At 40.9% G+C, this 13,933-nt stretch overlaps 2 protein-coding genes across 2 annotated transcripts in view; both read right to left on the bottom strand.

Moving 5' to 3' along the window:
* The window catches only part of lpcat2 (lysophosphatidylcholine acyltransferase 2), a 30,462-nt gene extending 21,072 nt beyond the window's left edge, over nucleotides 1–9,390 (bottom strand). Inside the window, exons 1-2 of the mRNA XM_084337696.1 lie at nucleotides 9,097–9,390; nucleotides 7,844–7,986 (exon numbers count right to left, since the gene is read on the bottom strand). Coding sequence (XP_084193822.1) covers nucleotides 7,844–7,986; nucleotides 9,097–9,207 — 254 coding nt within the window. The 5' untranslated portion in view covers nucleotides 9,208–9,390. The remainder of the gene's footprint in view (nucleotides 1–7,843; nucleotides 7,987–9,096) is intronic.
* Nucleotides 9,391–11,627: 2,237 nt separating this feature from the next.
* The window catches only part of mmp2 (matrix metallopeptidase 2), a 77,389-nt gene continuing 75,083 nt past the window's right edge, over nucleotides 11,628–13,933 (bottom strand). Inside the window, exon 13 of the mRNA XM_084337401.1 lies at nucleotides 11,628–12,706. Within this exon, the coding sequence (XP_084193527.1) occupies nucleotides 12,603–12,706 (104 nt within the window). The 3' untranslated portion in view covers nucleotides 11,628–12,602. The remainder of the gene's footprint in view (nucleotides 12,707–13,933) is intronic.

The following is a 13,933-nucleotide window of genomic DNA, read 5'->3' on the forward strand; positions in this document are numbered from 1 at the left end:
GTATTACGACCAGTCTATTTGCCCATCGAACTATATTCTGCCTGAAATTATAGATTGATTGCACTTGTGTGGTCATTTGAATTTGTTTGTTTTTTAACCGTGACGAGTCTGAACACCACCAGGCTCATCACAATACTCACACCATTTTTTTGCCGAACCAATGCTGCCTGGGCGCAGTGATTTCATCACCTCAAAAACCCTGTGGTGGGGGGGCGCTCTAGTAGCACACCATGTAACGCGCTGTCGCGAAACGGCCGACCCGGGTTCGACTCCCGGACCCGGTGTCCTTTGCCGAATGTCTTCCCCTGCTCCGTCTCCCATTTCCTCCTCTCCCTCTCTCTCTACCGGACTGCCCGGTAGTACAAACCAATACAAATCTACAAAAACATTAAAAAATATATATATATATAATGTGGTAATATCTAGCCCTGATTGCATCAGTCACTTCCCCCGTGAGCTAGTAAAGAGCACAGAACAATATAACCAACATGATGGCACCGTGGCTGAGCTCAGACCATGAGACAGTATGAAACAAGGCACTAGTCTAGCGTACGAGTGCAACCAACATTGATAAACTATTGATAAACATAACTAGGAGCAGACCATTGTTTTGTACATGGCAATGGAAGAGACAATGGCTGCTATGTGTTGATATATAAGAAATATATAAACAAAAACATAATCATTTGGTGTCTTTAATTACTGGATATTGTAAACAAGTCACAATAGAACAGTAATATCATGCATTTCCAGTATTTTACCTACTTTTTTCTTTTGAAAGCAGTTAACAATAGTTACAGGCAGCCATACTGGAAGAAAGAGAACTTCCGTGCAGGGCCTCTATTGGCAATACAAACTATACAGTAAAGCTGTGAATCTTCACTGGCCTCACGACTCGATTACGATTCAGCTGTCCACGATTCAATTCGATTAGATTCTACGATGCATCTCAATAATATATTACATCCTCAATTTTATAATCTATATTACTGCACATGGCTACTTTTTCATCACTTAATACAAGCAGTCAGATAAATAAAATTTTATTTAGAAAGTTCTTAAATCAGAATGTCAAAATAAATGTTTTTACAAGTGTTGCATGATACAGATACTAGAAAGGTATCTCGATACCCAGCTGTTAAAAACGGTTCAATACTCTTTTTATTAGTATCAGTATCAATACTTTCTATGAGTTGAGTGGATGCATGACCAGAGCACTAGCTTTAATAATACAATAATAATACTAATACTAATAATAATAATAATAATAATAATAATAATAATAATAATAATAATAATAATAATAATAATAATAAATTTGATTTGTAGGGCGTTTTATAGTTGTGGAGCAAATAACCAGCAAATCTTAATTTTTTATAATCGATTATGCTCTGTCACTGCATCGATGCATAATCGTCCACATCCGCATCGCGATGCATCTTAGAATCGATAAATGTCCACACCCCTACTATACAGTAGCTTGTGAACAAAGCTGTCACCATGCAGGTCCGCCTTTTTTTCTAATCTTTGATCTTGTCGAATCCTCGCTCCAGGGTTCACTTGGAGGCACACAAGGCAGATTAGGGAGCGGTTATTCGATGCGTACCCAAGTTCGATTGGCATGTTCTCAGCTGCAATTCACTGTAAGGTGGGTATAAAACACTCCAGGGTTCAACTCCACTGGACCAAAGAAGGCGGTGTGAGTCCCATCCCCATACTTAAAACATATAGGCCCTTTTCATTGAAAATGAGGAGGCTGACACCTATATTGGCTTTAACCGTCTAGATCAGGGGTAGGCAACCCTAGGCACGTGTGCCTGCATAGGCACAGGGGGTAGCATTACATTTTTTTTTTTAAATATTATAATATATATATATTTTTTTGCTTTGAAATATTATAGTGAAATATTTTGCACTGTTGTCGCATTTATCTTGTTGAAATCCTCCCACATGTTCTTTTTACTACCACATATTTAATTGAGACCCTTTATTTGTTTATTATTTCAGTTTAGCTAGAAATACATTGCTACATCATTCAGTAACATTTGCAGAGCCTTATAACAAAAACATTATTACGGTCACCATTGTGACCAGTGGGATTAATCAACAATTTTTATTATTTATTTTTCTATTTCATTGAACATTGCACATGTTAAAAGCCATTTTTTTTTACTCAAAATGTGAGTATTACCAAGTCAACTTGTGTTCTTAAAACAATGACAATAAATATAAGTTTTATTAGGTTGAAATAATGTAGTTGTGTACTTATTTTTCTGTTAACTTATTATGGATTGAAAACTGAAAACCAAACAAAATGTGCTATATATAGCCTACCGTCTGCGTCGAATATGAAATAAAGGCATCTAAATAATACATTTTTTCTTTAAAAAAAACAAGCTCAATCAAGAAGATCTACATGATTCCAAAATAGTGAAGAAAATGACTTTAGGAAGCAGGCACGTTGGAACTTTAAATCGGTAGGGGGTGCGGCCTTTGAGCCGCTGCGGGGGGTCGCCAGATGATAAAAAAAAATAAAAGAATTGCAGTCAGGCCACTGAACTTAGAAGCATGCCAGGCCAGTGTTTCTAGTTGCACCAGCGCAATAGTTAGATAACCTAGGTGGGGAACAACCAGGATATCACTGCAACTCACACAAGTTGGAGAACTATCTCTCTCTCTCTTGCTCTCACACACACATAAAGGGAGCCGCATGTGATTGGTGGAGGCGGGACCCTTACAAAAAACTGCTAATTGACACATGGTAGCCTGTAATAATCCCCCCCAGAAAAATCTACTTTGCAAATATATGCCATCACACACACTGGCATTTAAAGGGTTAGAATTATAAAATGAATATGTGGTGTTATGATCAGGGCTGAAGTTGAATAAAATATTGTATTTATCAATTACAAAAAAAATGAAAATTCATAAAAATCTGTGTTGTTGCTAATCATACATATTATGCTAGCCTGTCTTTTAACAATAATTTGTGATGCCATCACAAACACTGGCATTTAAAGGGTACAAATAAAAAAAAAATCCTGCACAAGAATGCAGGAAATTAAGTCTTTGTAACAAAAGAAATCCTGGTGGGGGACCCCCAGACCCCCTGCTTAAAAAGTGGCCTGACTGGGGCTATATTTTGCACTATATTTCCTGGCCTGAATGATTTCCCCAGTCCGGCCCTGGTTAAAAGCCTCCAATGCTTATTAGTGTGTGTGCGTTTGAACGTTTGCATGTTTCAACCATACATTTCCGTTTAAAAAAAAATATTTTTTTTACCTCCTATAATAGTGGGGGACGCGGCTCTCTGACACCGTTTTTTTGGGTTGCGGCCTGAAAAGTTTGGGAACCCCTGGTCTAGCCTGTACCCGCCAGACATGTTGCTGGCCCCGTCAAAACAGTATCCTATGGGCAGGTCGAGGCGTAAAAGTCTTTTATACACAAAAACAGCGTATTGGCTGTTGTGTCTGGGCCGGGCATTGTAAAAACCCCAAAAGAAGTTCTGAGCTTCCAAGTTGTCATCGGCGAACTGTATATTACACGAGAATTGTTCTTTTCAGTGAGTGACATCAGTGGTTCCGTCAACGCTCAAGCCAAAGAATGGGCTTTTGGATGCTTTGCCTCTAATTTGTCGCTGAATATCATGGGCAAACAGCTGTAATATTTCATTTTTGGATGTTGTTGGACATCCAGTTGCCTCTCTTTTGGAGCCAATTCTTCAACTCGGGATCAGACTCGGTGCGCACTCTTTCCATCATGAGCTGCCATAACACCCCATCCCTATTTGCATCACCCCTCAGTGGAAGCCCCTGGCACCCGAGGGGGGGTATAGGGGAACAGACTCAGTTAACTCTTCAATACCTGATGCTGAGGCTGAACCTGTCGTCTCTGTCTCTCTGACGTTTATCAGATTTAGTGGGAATGTCACTGGGACCGGCGGGACGTTTCGAAAATAAATCTGATATTTTTCTTTTCTGCAAGTGAGAGATTCTGTGCTAGCAAAGTCTGACTACTAGCTAAAATCGACTGACTGCGCAAGCACTGTATCACAGTAGCTCAGTGGTTCGTGGCGCGTGGGAAGGGCGGGAGGTGAATACAATTAGTTGTTTCACCGGTCATTCAATCAGTCTGTGACAGTCTGTCATCACTCGAAAATCTATTCTGCTGCAATCTTGTCGGTTTTACACGTATGATTGTGTACGTACAGTAGTGTAATGAATGAATGAAAACTTTATTTAACAGATTGGAGAATGGCTACAATACAGTACGGCTCAATACACACAATATTAAAATGGTGAAGTGCTTTGAGCAGGATAAACTTATAATATACAGTGTTACAGTTATACAGTTACAGTATATAATATACAAATATATAAATACTGTCATAAAAAAAAAAATTGCAATAACTGAGGGGGGGGGGGGTGCTGCAGCACCCCCCGCACCCCCCCCCTTCCAACGTGCCTGTTAGGAAGAACAAAGGCAGAGGCTCTGGTTCTTTCTCCAAAGGCAGTGGGTGATGTTCTCAAGGCCTTAACATCAGACAAACCCCTCCCATTCTCCATACAGATGGATGCATCTAACCTAACCCTAAAACCGAAATAAAGTTAAAAATAAAATAGTTACAAAATCTGCCCATTTTCGCCCCAAAAGCCGGGCAAAATCGGCAAAAAAAGAATTTCCCTTATTATTATTATTATTTTTTTTTTTACAGTGTAGTCTTGCGATCAATCAAAACTTATTTACACGATATACCTCACATTCACATCCTGGTGTCCTCCTGGTGTTCTCCATTAGGCCTGTAGGTGGAGCTATGACAGCACACGTACAGTACACACACCGATGGTGTGTGATGTGTCCAAAAATGAATGGGCAAATGTGAGTGAAATGGTCGCACTGTATGCAGCCGTTTGTCTGCATTGCATCCCCCCCCCCCCCCCCCCAACTCAGATTTAGGGTTGATACAACCATCATAATATTGTTAATAATAACAATAATGATGTAATAATGTAAAAATTATCATTAAAAATACCTGATTATGAGAAAAAAAATTACGATGCATGGAATATTGTTGAGGCACACTAGTTACAACTATATTTCAAACAGGCACTCCATGTCAAAAAGGTTGCTGACCCCTGGTCTAGATGCTTGCATGAGTATGTTGCAACAGTTTCAATAAATTACTAAAAGACCTTGACCAAGATTAGTTCTGCCTCTTTCCTGTCACACACATGCCCTTTCACAAAACCCAGTATTACATAAGAGTTGAGATCTAAATTAGCAGAAATTCTTGTGAGCCATAGAGCAGATAAGAGACTAGCCTCATTTTTAAGTGATGAATCATTCACTGTAACAGCATCCCAGCTCGCTAGTGCATATTCTGGGCCGCAGAAAATGTCAACCAATTTCCCTGTGTTGGTCAAACTCGCAACATGCACTCACACACCAAGCACAGCTACTTGATTGTTGTAATTAGGGATGTCCGATATTATCGGCCGATATCGGCATTAAAATGTGATATTGGAAAATATCTGTATCGGTTTTCAATTATTTAATTTTACATTTCTATAACATTTATTTACCCAGGCAAGCAAGTCAGAACAAATTCTGATTTTATTTATTGTCAAAAGTATGCATAATGTGTTAATTCCACAACAAGAGATATGTAATGTTAATTACCTGAAATTATTCCGTTTTTTGGGGGGGGAAACCCTGCATATATCGGTATCGGTTGATATCGGTATCGGAAATTAAGAGTTGGACAATATCGGTATAGGTAAAAAAGCCAATATCGAGCATCCCTAATTGTAATATTATAAATACTAGTCTTGTGAGAAAGACAAACAAGAAAACTAACCAACTTCTTTATTTTATATATTATTATTATTATTATTATTATTATTATTATTATTATTATTATTATTATTATTATTATTATTATTATTATTATTATTATTATTATTATTATTATTATTATTTTATTTTTTTAAATGTATCCACTTTTATAGCTCCATCTGTAGTTAAAATGTGTACTTCTGTGTTGTTCTTCTCATTTCTTACTTTCATGATCAAGCTGCTATGGAGAGGCTGATTCCAGCGCATTTGATGACAATTCATCAGAAGAAGATGATAGCAGAAGCGAGCATTATAACTATAGCTGGAGCTATAAAAGTTGAGGTGAGTTTTCTTGTTCGTCTTTCTTACCAGACTATATAGAATATTACAATAATCAAATAGGTGTGCCTGGTGCGTATGATTGCACATTGTGAGTTTGAGCAAAGATTCGTCAACTCGTAAGTACATAGGGAAATTGCATGACATTTCTTGTGGCCCAGATATGCAGAAGGAAGCTGACAATGTGCTTTATTTTGCTCATGGGGCCACTAATAGGTGTTCAAGAACACTTCCTTCCTGAGAAGAGAAGGAGAGAAAAAAAATGTATGGTTGAGATAATGGAGTACCTCAGATGAAGAACCATATAAGTCTATTTGAAGTTTCCAGAGGAACAATATTTTCAAACATTATTATCTCTGTAAGTTAAGTGTTGTGTTCACGCATAGTTAAAGACGGTCAAGGTTGAGTAGTTTATTGTGATATATCAGTCACACTCCAGTCCCAAGTGATGCAGTGATGACATTTTAGATTCAACTTCACAACTGCAAACACATGGGCTGTCCCAGAAAATGTCAAAACGGACTTATATGGTTCTTCAGTGCAAGGGTTCAATTGTTGTGATGAAAGATAAGATTTCTAAAAGATGTGTGTGTGTGTGTGTGTGTGGGGGGGGGGGTCAGGTGTTTCCATTTCACCAGATAAGTAAGGGATAATGTATAGCTACGAGGTCATTGTCGCACAATAATTGACCGACACGTAGTTTAAAATACCGAGCCGCTTCGGCGAGGTGTTTTAAACGTCAGTGAAGGTCAATTATTTTGCGACAATGACCGAGTAAAGCTATACATTATCCCACTTATTACATGGCTAACTTACTAACAATATACCTAATTCATTTTACATCGACTCGCAACACTGGTTCTGGCTGCGTTCTGGCTCCGCTCGTCGCTCCGCCCCCTGTCATCGCCGGCAGCAGAACACTGGCAGTGTCTAATTGCACTGAAACAGTGTGTGTCAGTGGGCTTGATTGCGAACAGCTGCGCACAGCGGTCATTATTGAAAAAACAGCGGTCATTATTGAAAAATAATGACCGCTGTCGGGGGGCTATTGACCAATCACAAGCAAGCATTTCGGCGAATGTGAAAACGCCATGTAATAAGGCTTGTTATTACATGGCGTTTTCACATTCGCCGAAATGCTTGCTTGTGATTGGTCAATGACGCTCGTCAGAGGTCCGTTATTACTCGATAACGGACCTCTGCCGAACAATAATGACCGCTGTGTGCAGCTGTTCGCAATCAAGGCCACTGACACACTGCATCAGTGCAGCCAATCAGACACACCTGCCGGCTGCACTGACAGCGGAGTGTGTGTGACGATGACAGCGGAGCCAGAACAGAACTGCGTCTCTGCATTTGATCTCGTCTTGTCGATGGTGTAAAATGAATTAGGTATATTGTTAGTAAGTTAGCCATGTAATAAGCGGGATAATGTATAGCTATACTCGGTCATTGTCGCAAAATAATACATTTAAATACAGAGGCGGCGCCTCTGTATTTTAAACTGTCGGTCAATTATTTTGCGACAATGACCTCGTAGCTATACATTATCCCTTACTTAGTGACTGCCTCTCCGGCTTCTTGCTATATTCAACACTTGTACCCCCATTAGGCATTACACCCTCCGAGAGGCTTTGCCGTGGTGGGGTGAAGGTGCTGGCGTGGTTACCGTCTCCAGCCAGTCATTGGTTCCACGGCTCCTTTCAGGGGGTGCATGAAGGTTGTTATGACGGCCACGGGCCATGTCACCATGAGCACCAGAGAAATGAGGATGGCCCGGAGGGGCACCAGGAAGATCCCCACGAGTACACACTGGAGATAAACACACACATGTACAGTCAGTGTAGTGGCAGGTGACATAGGCATTTACCTATGCCATGACAAACAATACTACGAGTCACTTTAGACACTAACATGCCACCCCCCCCCCCCCCCCCCCAATGTACAGCCCCACCCCACCTACCCAACCTCCCCCAATGCACAGTTTCTATGTCAAATGTATATACTCTTCTTCTGGATCTTTTTAGTATCACAAACAGTACTGTATTTGAAAATCTGGTATGTCATAAATGTATAGATGTAGCAGTACTGTCTATCTGTATGTCATGTGTGTCATATGATGAATTGAAAATGGGGGACCCTGATGGAAACAAGACGAAAGTCTTTCTCAGGTCTGCATCCTCTTAACAATTGTATGTATTGAGCTGTACTGTACTGTACCCATTCTGCAATCTGTTAATAAACTTTTCAATCAATCAATCAATCAACCAGTACCACCCAAAACAAGTACATTAGTCAAGAAATCCACATCACTGGGGGGGATTTCAAGCAGCCATGCTACAGTGTGTGTCCTATTGTTTATGGTGTGCATTAGCAAGGATTTACAAAAACGGATTGGCAAGGTTTTCATGGATAAGATTAGTGTAGCAATCCTCACGGTGTAATGTTTTGTAATCACATCACCAGATGAGACACATGGTTCAGTGTTGCTGCGCGCAGGGCTCCAATTTCATCTACGATGCATATTTCGGGGAAACCGTTAACCCCATCGTCAAAGCATTATGGACAACCAACGGGCGTAGAAAGGAACACACTGACATTAATGGTGAATGCGCTTGTCGCAGTCAGACTAGATATATATATATCAATGTATGCTCTGTGCGTTCAGTAGAAAGCTATGCGGCTGCAAGCTATAGCCTAGCTTAGCACAAACTAGTGGAAATGGATACGGTCCAATAGCCTAGTTAAAAACACTAGGAGGTGTTTTTAGCCAACAGCTAGGCTAGCCGGTCCGTATCCGCTTCCATTCATTTGTGCTAATTGCAGTGGATAAGCTTTCTACTGAACGCAGAGATGACATTTGTATATCTATCTTATTGTCTTGACTCTGGAGAAGACTGTTCCTTTAAATGCTGTACTCACTTTTATTACATCAGCCTTGGATAATCTGGTTTCCTGAACAAATGGGTTTATGACGGCAGGCAGGAGCAGGGACTGCTGCCTCGGCAGAGCGAACACCCTCTGAGGCGGCATGGTGCTGCTGCTGCTGCTGGAGGAGACCGCGGGGCAGAACGCAGGGACAGACTCCTTCTTCCAAACGGTGGTGTTGTTGCTGCTGTCATTCGATTTCCTCCATATACATCCTTATGTCCTCCATCTCTTTCTTAACACGGGAGATCACATTGCCGAGAACAAGACTGTCGAGAGGACTCGTTCTTAAAGGCCCCACCTACAAGGGTCGCTGCCTCTCTCAGACACACGCCTACCTAATGCATTGGGCCACTGGACGCTTGTGATGAGGGATTTATTAGAATGTAGGCTTGTGGCAGAAAAAGGACAAGGGGTGATAATAAAAAAAAAACATGCTGTAGTCTAATGAAAACGATCTGCTCACTCAGAATATCCTATGCATAACTGTTGTTGTCAGTTGTTTGTTTGTAGGCTACTGGACATTATAATGTTGGCCTACAATTCCAAGGGCATAACGCGATGACGTGTTTTGTGCATACAAAAACAACCTCGGCCATGTATCCACAAGATGGCGCCACTTAATCAGAAATCTTCTGGCCCGTTTATTCACACAGACTGAAGCTGATTCTACACCCACTTTGAATAATTATGCTAGTCCTAACCAGGCTATATGTAAATGGTAAATTGTGCATTTATATAGCGCTTTTATCCAAACCGTTTTACTATTTTGAATTGTTCCTCACATTCACACACACATATACAGCAGAGGCAACCATGCAAGGCCATGGTGGCCAGATGCAATCCTACCTTGAGGGGAGGGAACAGATGGTGGAGGTAAACGGTACCCTATCCCCCCCTCTCACAGTGAGCTGTGGTGTTCCACAAGGAAGCATACTAGGACCGCTACTGTTCCTAATTTATGCAAATGACATGTCATCAGCTTGTGACTGCAACTTGTTCCTGTTTGCGGACGACTCAGCCCTGCTGGTCTCTGACAAGAACAAGTTACAGGTTGAAAAAACCCTCAGCTCAGAACTAGGCAAAATCTGCATATGGCTCGCTGATAACAAACTATCATTACACATGGGCAAAACAGAGTCCATTCTCTTCGGTTCAAATAACAAACTCAGCAAGACCGACGGCTTCTCAGTTACAGTGGGTGACAATATTGTCACAAGGAAAGAAGATATTACCTACCTGGGTTCCATCCTAGAGGCAAATCTTTCCTGTGACAAAATGGCATCCAATGTAATAAAAAAAAGTCAACCAACAAACTCGTTTCTTGTACCGGATCTCCTCACTGGTAAACAAGAATACCCTGAAGACTCTAGCAGGAGCACTCATTCAAGGGTACTACGACTATGCTTGCACCTCATGGTACCAAAGCACCTCAAAGGCGCTAAAAACAAAATTACAAACATCTCAAAACAAACTGGTCAGACTACTGCTTGACCTTACTCCTAGAACCCACCTCACCCCTGCCCACTTTGACAACCTAGGATGGCTTAGAGTAGATGACAGAGTACAGCAACTTGCAATGGGCCTGGTCTACAAGATACACTACACGACCAAGGTACCCATGTACATGGCAAAATACTTCCCAAAGGTCAGTGAATACCACGATCACAACACCAGAGGGAGCTCCACAAATCATGTTAAACCCAGATTCGGCTCAAATAAGGGACTAAACACGTTTCGCAATTATGCCACATCAATGTGGAACGCCCTACCCAAAGCTGTAAAAGAATGTGGATCACTACCCACTTTCAAAACCTCTCTCAAGAGACACCTACGGGAGACTGCAATTCAACACTGGCCCCTGTAAATATCCTAACCCAACCACCGCCAATGTACAGTCATTTACCTAGTATGGTTTTGTCAATAGTCCAATGTACAATTTTGTTTGTTTGTACAGAGTCTCCCCCCCCCCTCAATGTACAGTTTTTCTTGTTTATACAGTGTGCCCCCCCCCCCCAACCACCTCCAATGTAAATTACCCAGTATGGTTGTCAATATCCCAGTGTACCCAACCCCCCCCCACCCAACCTCCTCCAATGTACAGTTTCTACGTCAAATGTATATACTCCCTTTTCTTGACTCCTTCTGTATCACAAACAGTACTGTATTTGCAAATCTGGTATGTCATAAATGTATAGATGTAGCAGTACTGACTATCTGTATGTCATGTATGTCATATATGTCCTGATGAATTGAAAATGGGGGACCCTGGTGTAAACAAGACGAAAGTCTTTCTCTGGTCTGCATCCCCTTAACAATTGTGTGTATTGAGCTGTACTGTATTGTACCCATTCTGCAATCTGTTAATAAAGTTTTCAATCAATTCAATCAATCAATCAAAGGTGCCAACCTGCACACCGGAAGCAACTAGGGGTTAAGTGTCTTGCTCAAGGAGGAGCAGGAATCGGTCATCTGCCCTTGTGAAAATGTATCAACAAATGAGGTGGAGTGGTTTAACTGTGGAATCACATTATATTGACCATTCATCTTTATTGACGACAAGAGTGACAAAGTGCACAAGCATGAAGAAAAAAACAACACAATCACTAATGACTTTAGTAAAGGAAGTGAATATAAAAATCAAACAATACTATTGTGGTACTCTTTTTGTCATGACTCCATCATGCAGCAAACCTATACAGCCTCAAGGCAACCTGTGCCTTTATTCTTTCTGTACCAATAGTGGGGGGTATTGCCATGACTTCTGTATTGTCCAGTTCCCCAATAGTCCTATACAAAGTGCTAACCAGCTGAACAATAATGTGTGCCTAAGAGTACTACTCTCTGACACCCAGAACATGAAAAGTACTCCCATCAGACATAGTTACACAGAATATAAAATATATAGGACTATACGCACATTTTTTTAATTCTAAATCACCATTTTCGGTCCAGACACATTGTGCAAATTCATCTTTTCAAATGTATTTCACAACCATTATTTAAGTAATTAAACATTGAGACATTAAATCAAAATGCACTTTGTACACCGTGGAATAGTAGTTGTAAGCCGCTATGAATTTCTCATAAAACGGCCCCTTGAGGATCAAATTTGCATAAAAAAGGATATATATCACAGTACAGTATATCACTGCATGTTGCAACGCAGTGTGGACATACCTGATGTCTGAGCTTCAAAGAAAAACTAATAAAAAAATTCAAATAAAAAAAGGGCGGGAGATAATTATGACAAATCTGCATCAGCATAACAAATACAATGCCAACATCACACATTAACATAACAACATGTCCAGTTCAGCCGGTGCTGAAGGTTCCAAGGTGCCTCTCTCTACTGCGCTGAGGGGCTGGTTATATACAGGCTGGATGGGTGAAAGTCTCTCATGAGAGCGTATGGAGTTGCAGGGCTAAAAACCCAACAACAGTGTGTGTGTACTGTGGTGGACAGGAAGACCCGGTGGCTATTCATCACCTTAGCCTTTTTAACAGCCCAGCCAGTCCTTTGCGATTTCGCCCAGCTTGACAATCTTCAGGCTACTGTCGTCCAACTTGAAGTAGTGGGCACCTTTGAAGAAGTAGCTGTAATCTGTGAAAAAGAAAGACATTTAACTGGATGTAAAAAAAATATAAAAATAAATACTATTTAGAAATGAATATCCATAGTAGAGCGAGCTTATTTGCATAAAACACGGACGATAGACTTGTTTATGCAAACGTTACGATATAATAAGTATGCGCATATCATAAATCAGGCTCATGGCAGGGGAGAAGGATATGACATTGATAGCCTCAGTCAAAACAATCCAATCGGGGCTCATTGGCAAGGCTTTTCGTATGCTAATGGTGGGGACATACAGAGAGAGCTCTGTGAAGGAGCACAAAGTTGCTCTATATATAAGCCTGTTTTCTCAGTGTGTGGGAACGGCTCTATGCGGCGATGCTTACAGTATATGTCGAGGAGGAATGGGGTGAGCAGTGGTGGAAAAATACAAACCAAAATCTGCATTTTGACCTCCCAGCCTGAGGTGGCTATGGTCCACAGTGATGGGGGTCAGTCTTTAAAGAGGACATATTTTTAGTCCTTTTCAACAAGTTAATATAGGTTTTTGAGGTCCCCTAAACATGCCTTTAAATGTTTTTGATGAAAAAAAACTCCCACACAGATTATGCATTTTAGCAGCCTCTATACCTCTGTTTCAGTCCTGTTCTCAATTGTCTGTTTCTGAGCCTGTAATAAGTGAGCTGCCTTTATCGCACAAATACAATAAGCGTACATCTACAAGTAGCAGTGGTGCGTGAGCCTATACCGTCGAACGAAATTCAGATGCGACTTTCAGACTAGATGTCGCAGATCAAAGATGACTGAAGATCCAGCATAGCATAGCAATCTTGTTGTTAAAAATGTTGTCGGAAACATATTTTCGGTTTAACTTTAGGTAGAAAAGAGATTTACGTGCGAGCAGCCATCTTGTGCACGCACATTTTATCAAGATATATTCACACGCAATTCTGAATGGCTCGTTTCAAGAGGGAGGGTTCTTGTCACAATTGAACTGCAGAAAACGTACAATGCACATATTTAACATTTCTCATTCTGTAAAAACAATGCAACACACAGGAAAGGGCCATTTTCACAATAGGTCCCCTTTAAAAGGAGCTGTTCAAGTTGTTCAGGTGCGGGCAAATACTGCGGCATGGTCATGCTGGACCTCCAAAAGGCTTTCGACACTGTCAATCACTCCATTCTGATTGATAAGCTAAAAGCAATTGGTTTTGATAGTTCATCAGTGAGCTGGATGCAGTCCTACTACCT

Source organism: Notolepis coatsorum, assembly GCF_963971535.1.
Source record: "Notolepis coatsorum genome assembly, chromosome: 20".
Classification (NCBI taxonomy): Eukaryota; Metazoa; Chordata; class Actinopteri; order Aulopiformes; family Paralepididae; genus Notolepis; species Notolepis coatsorum.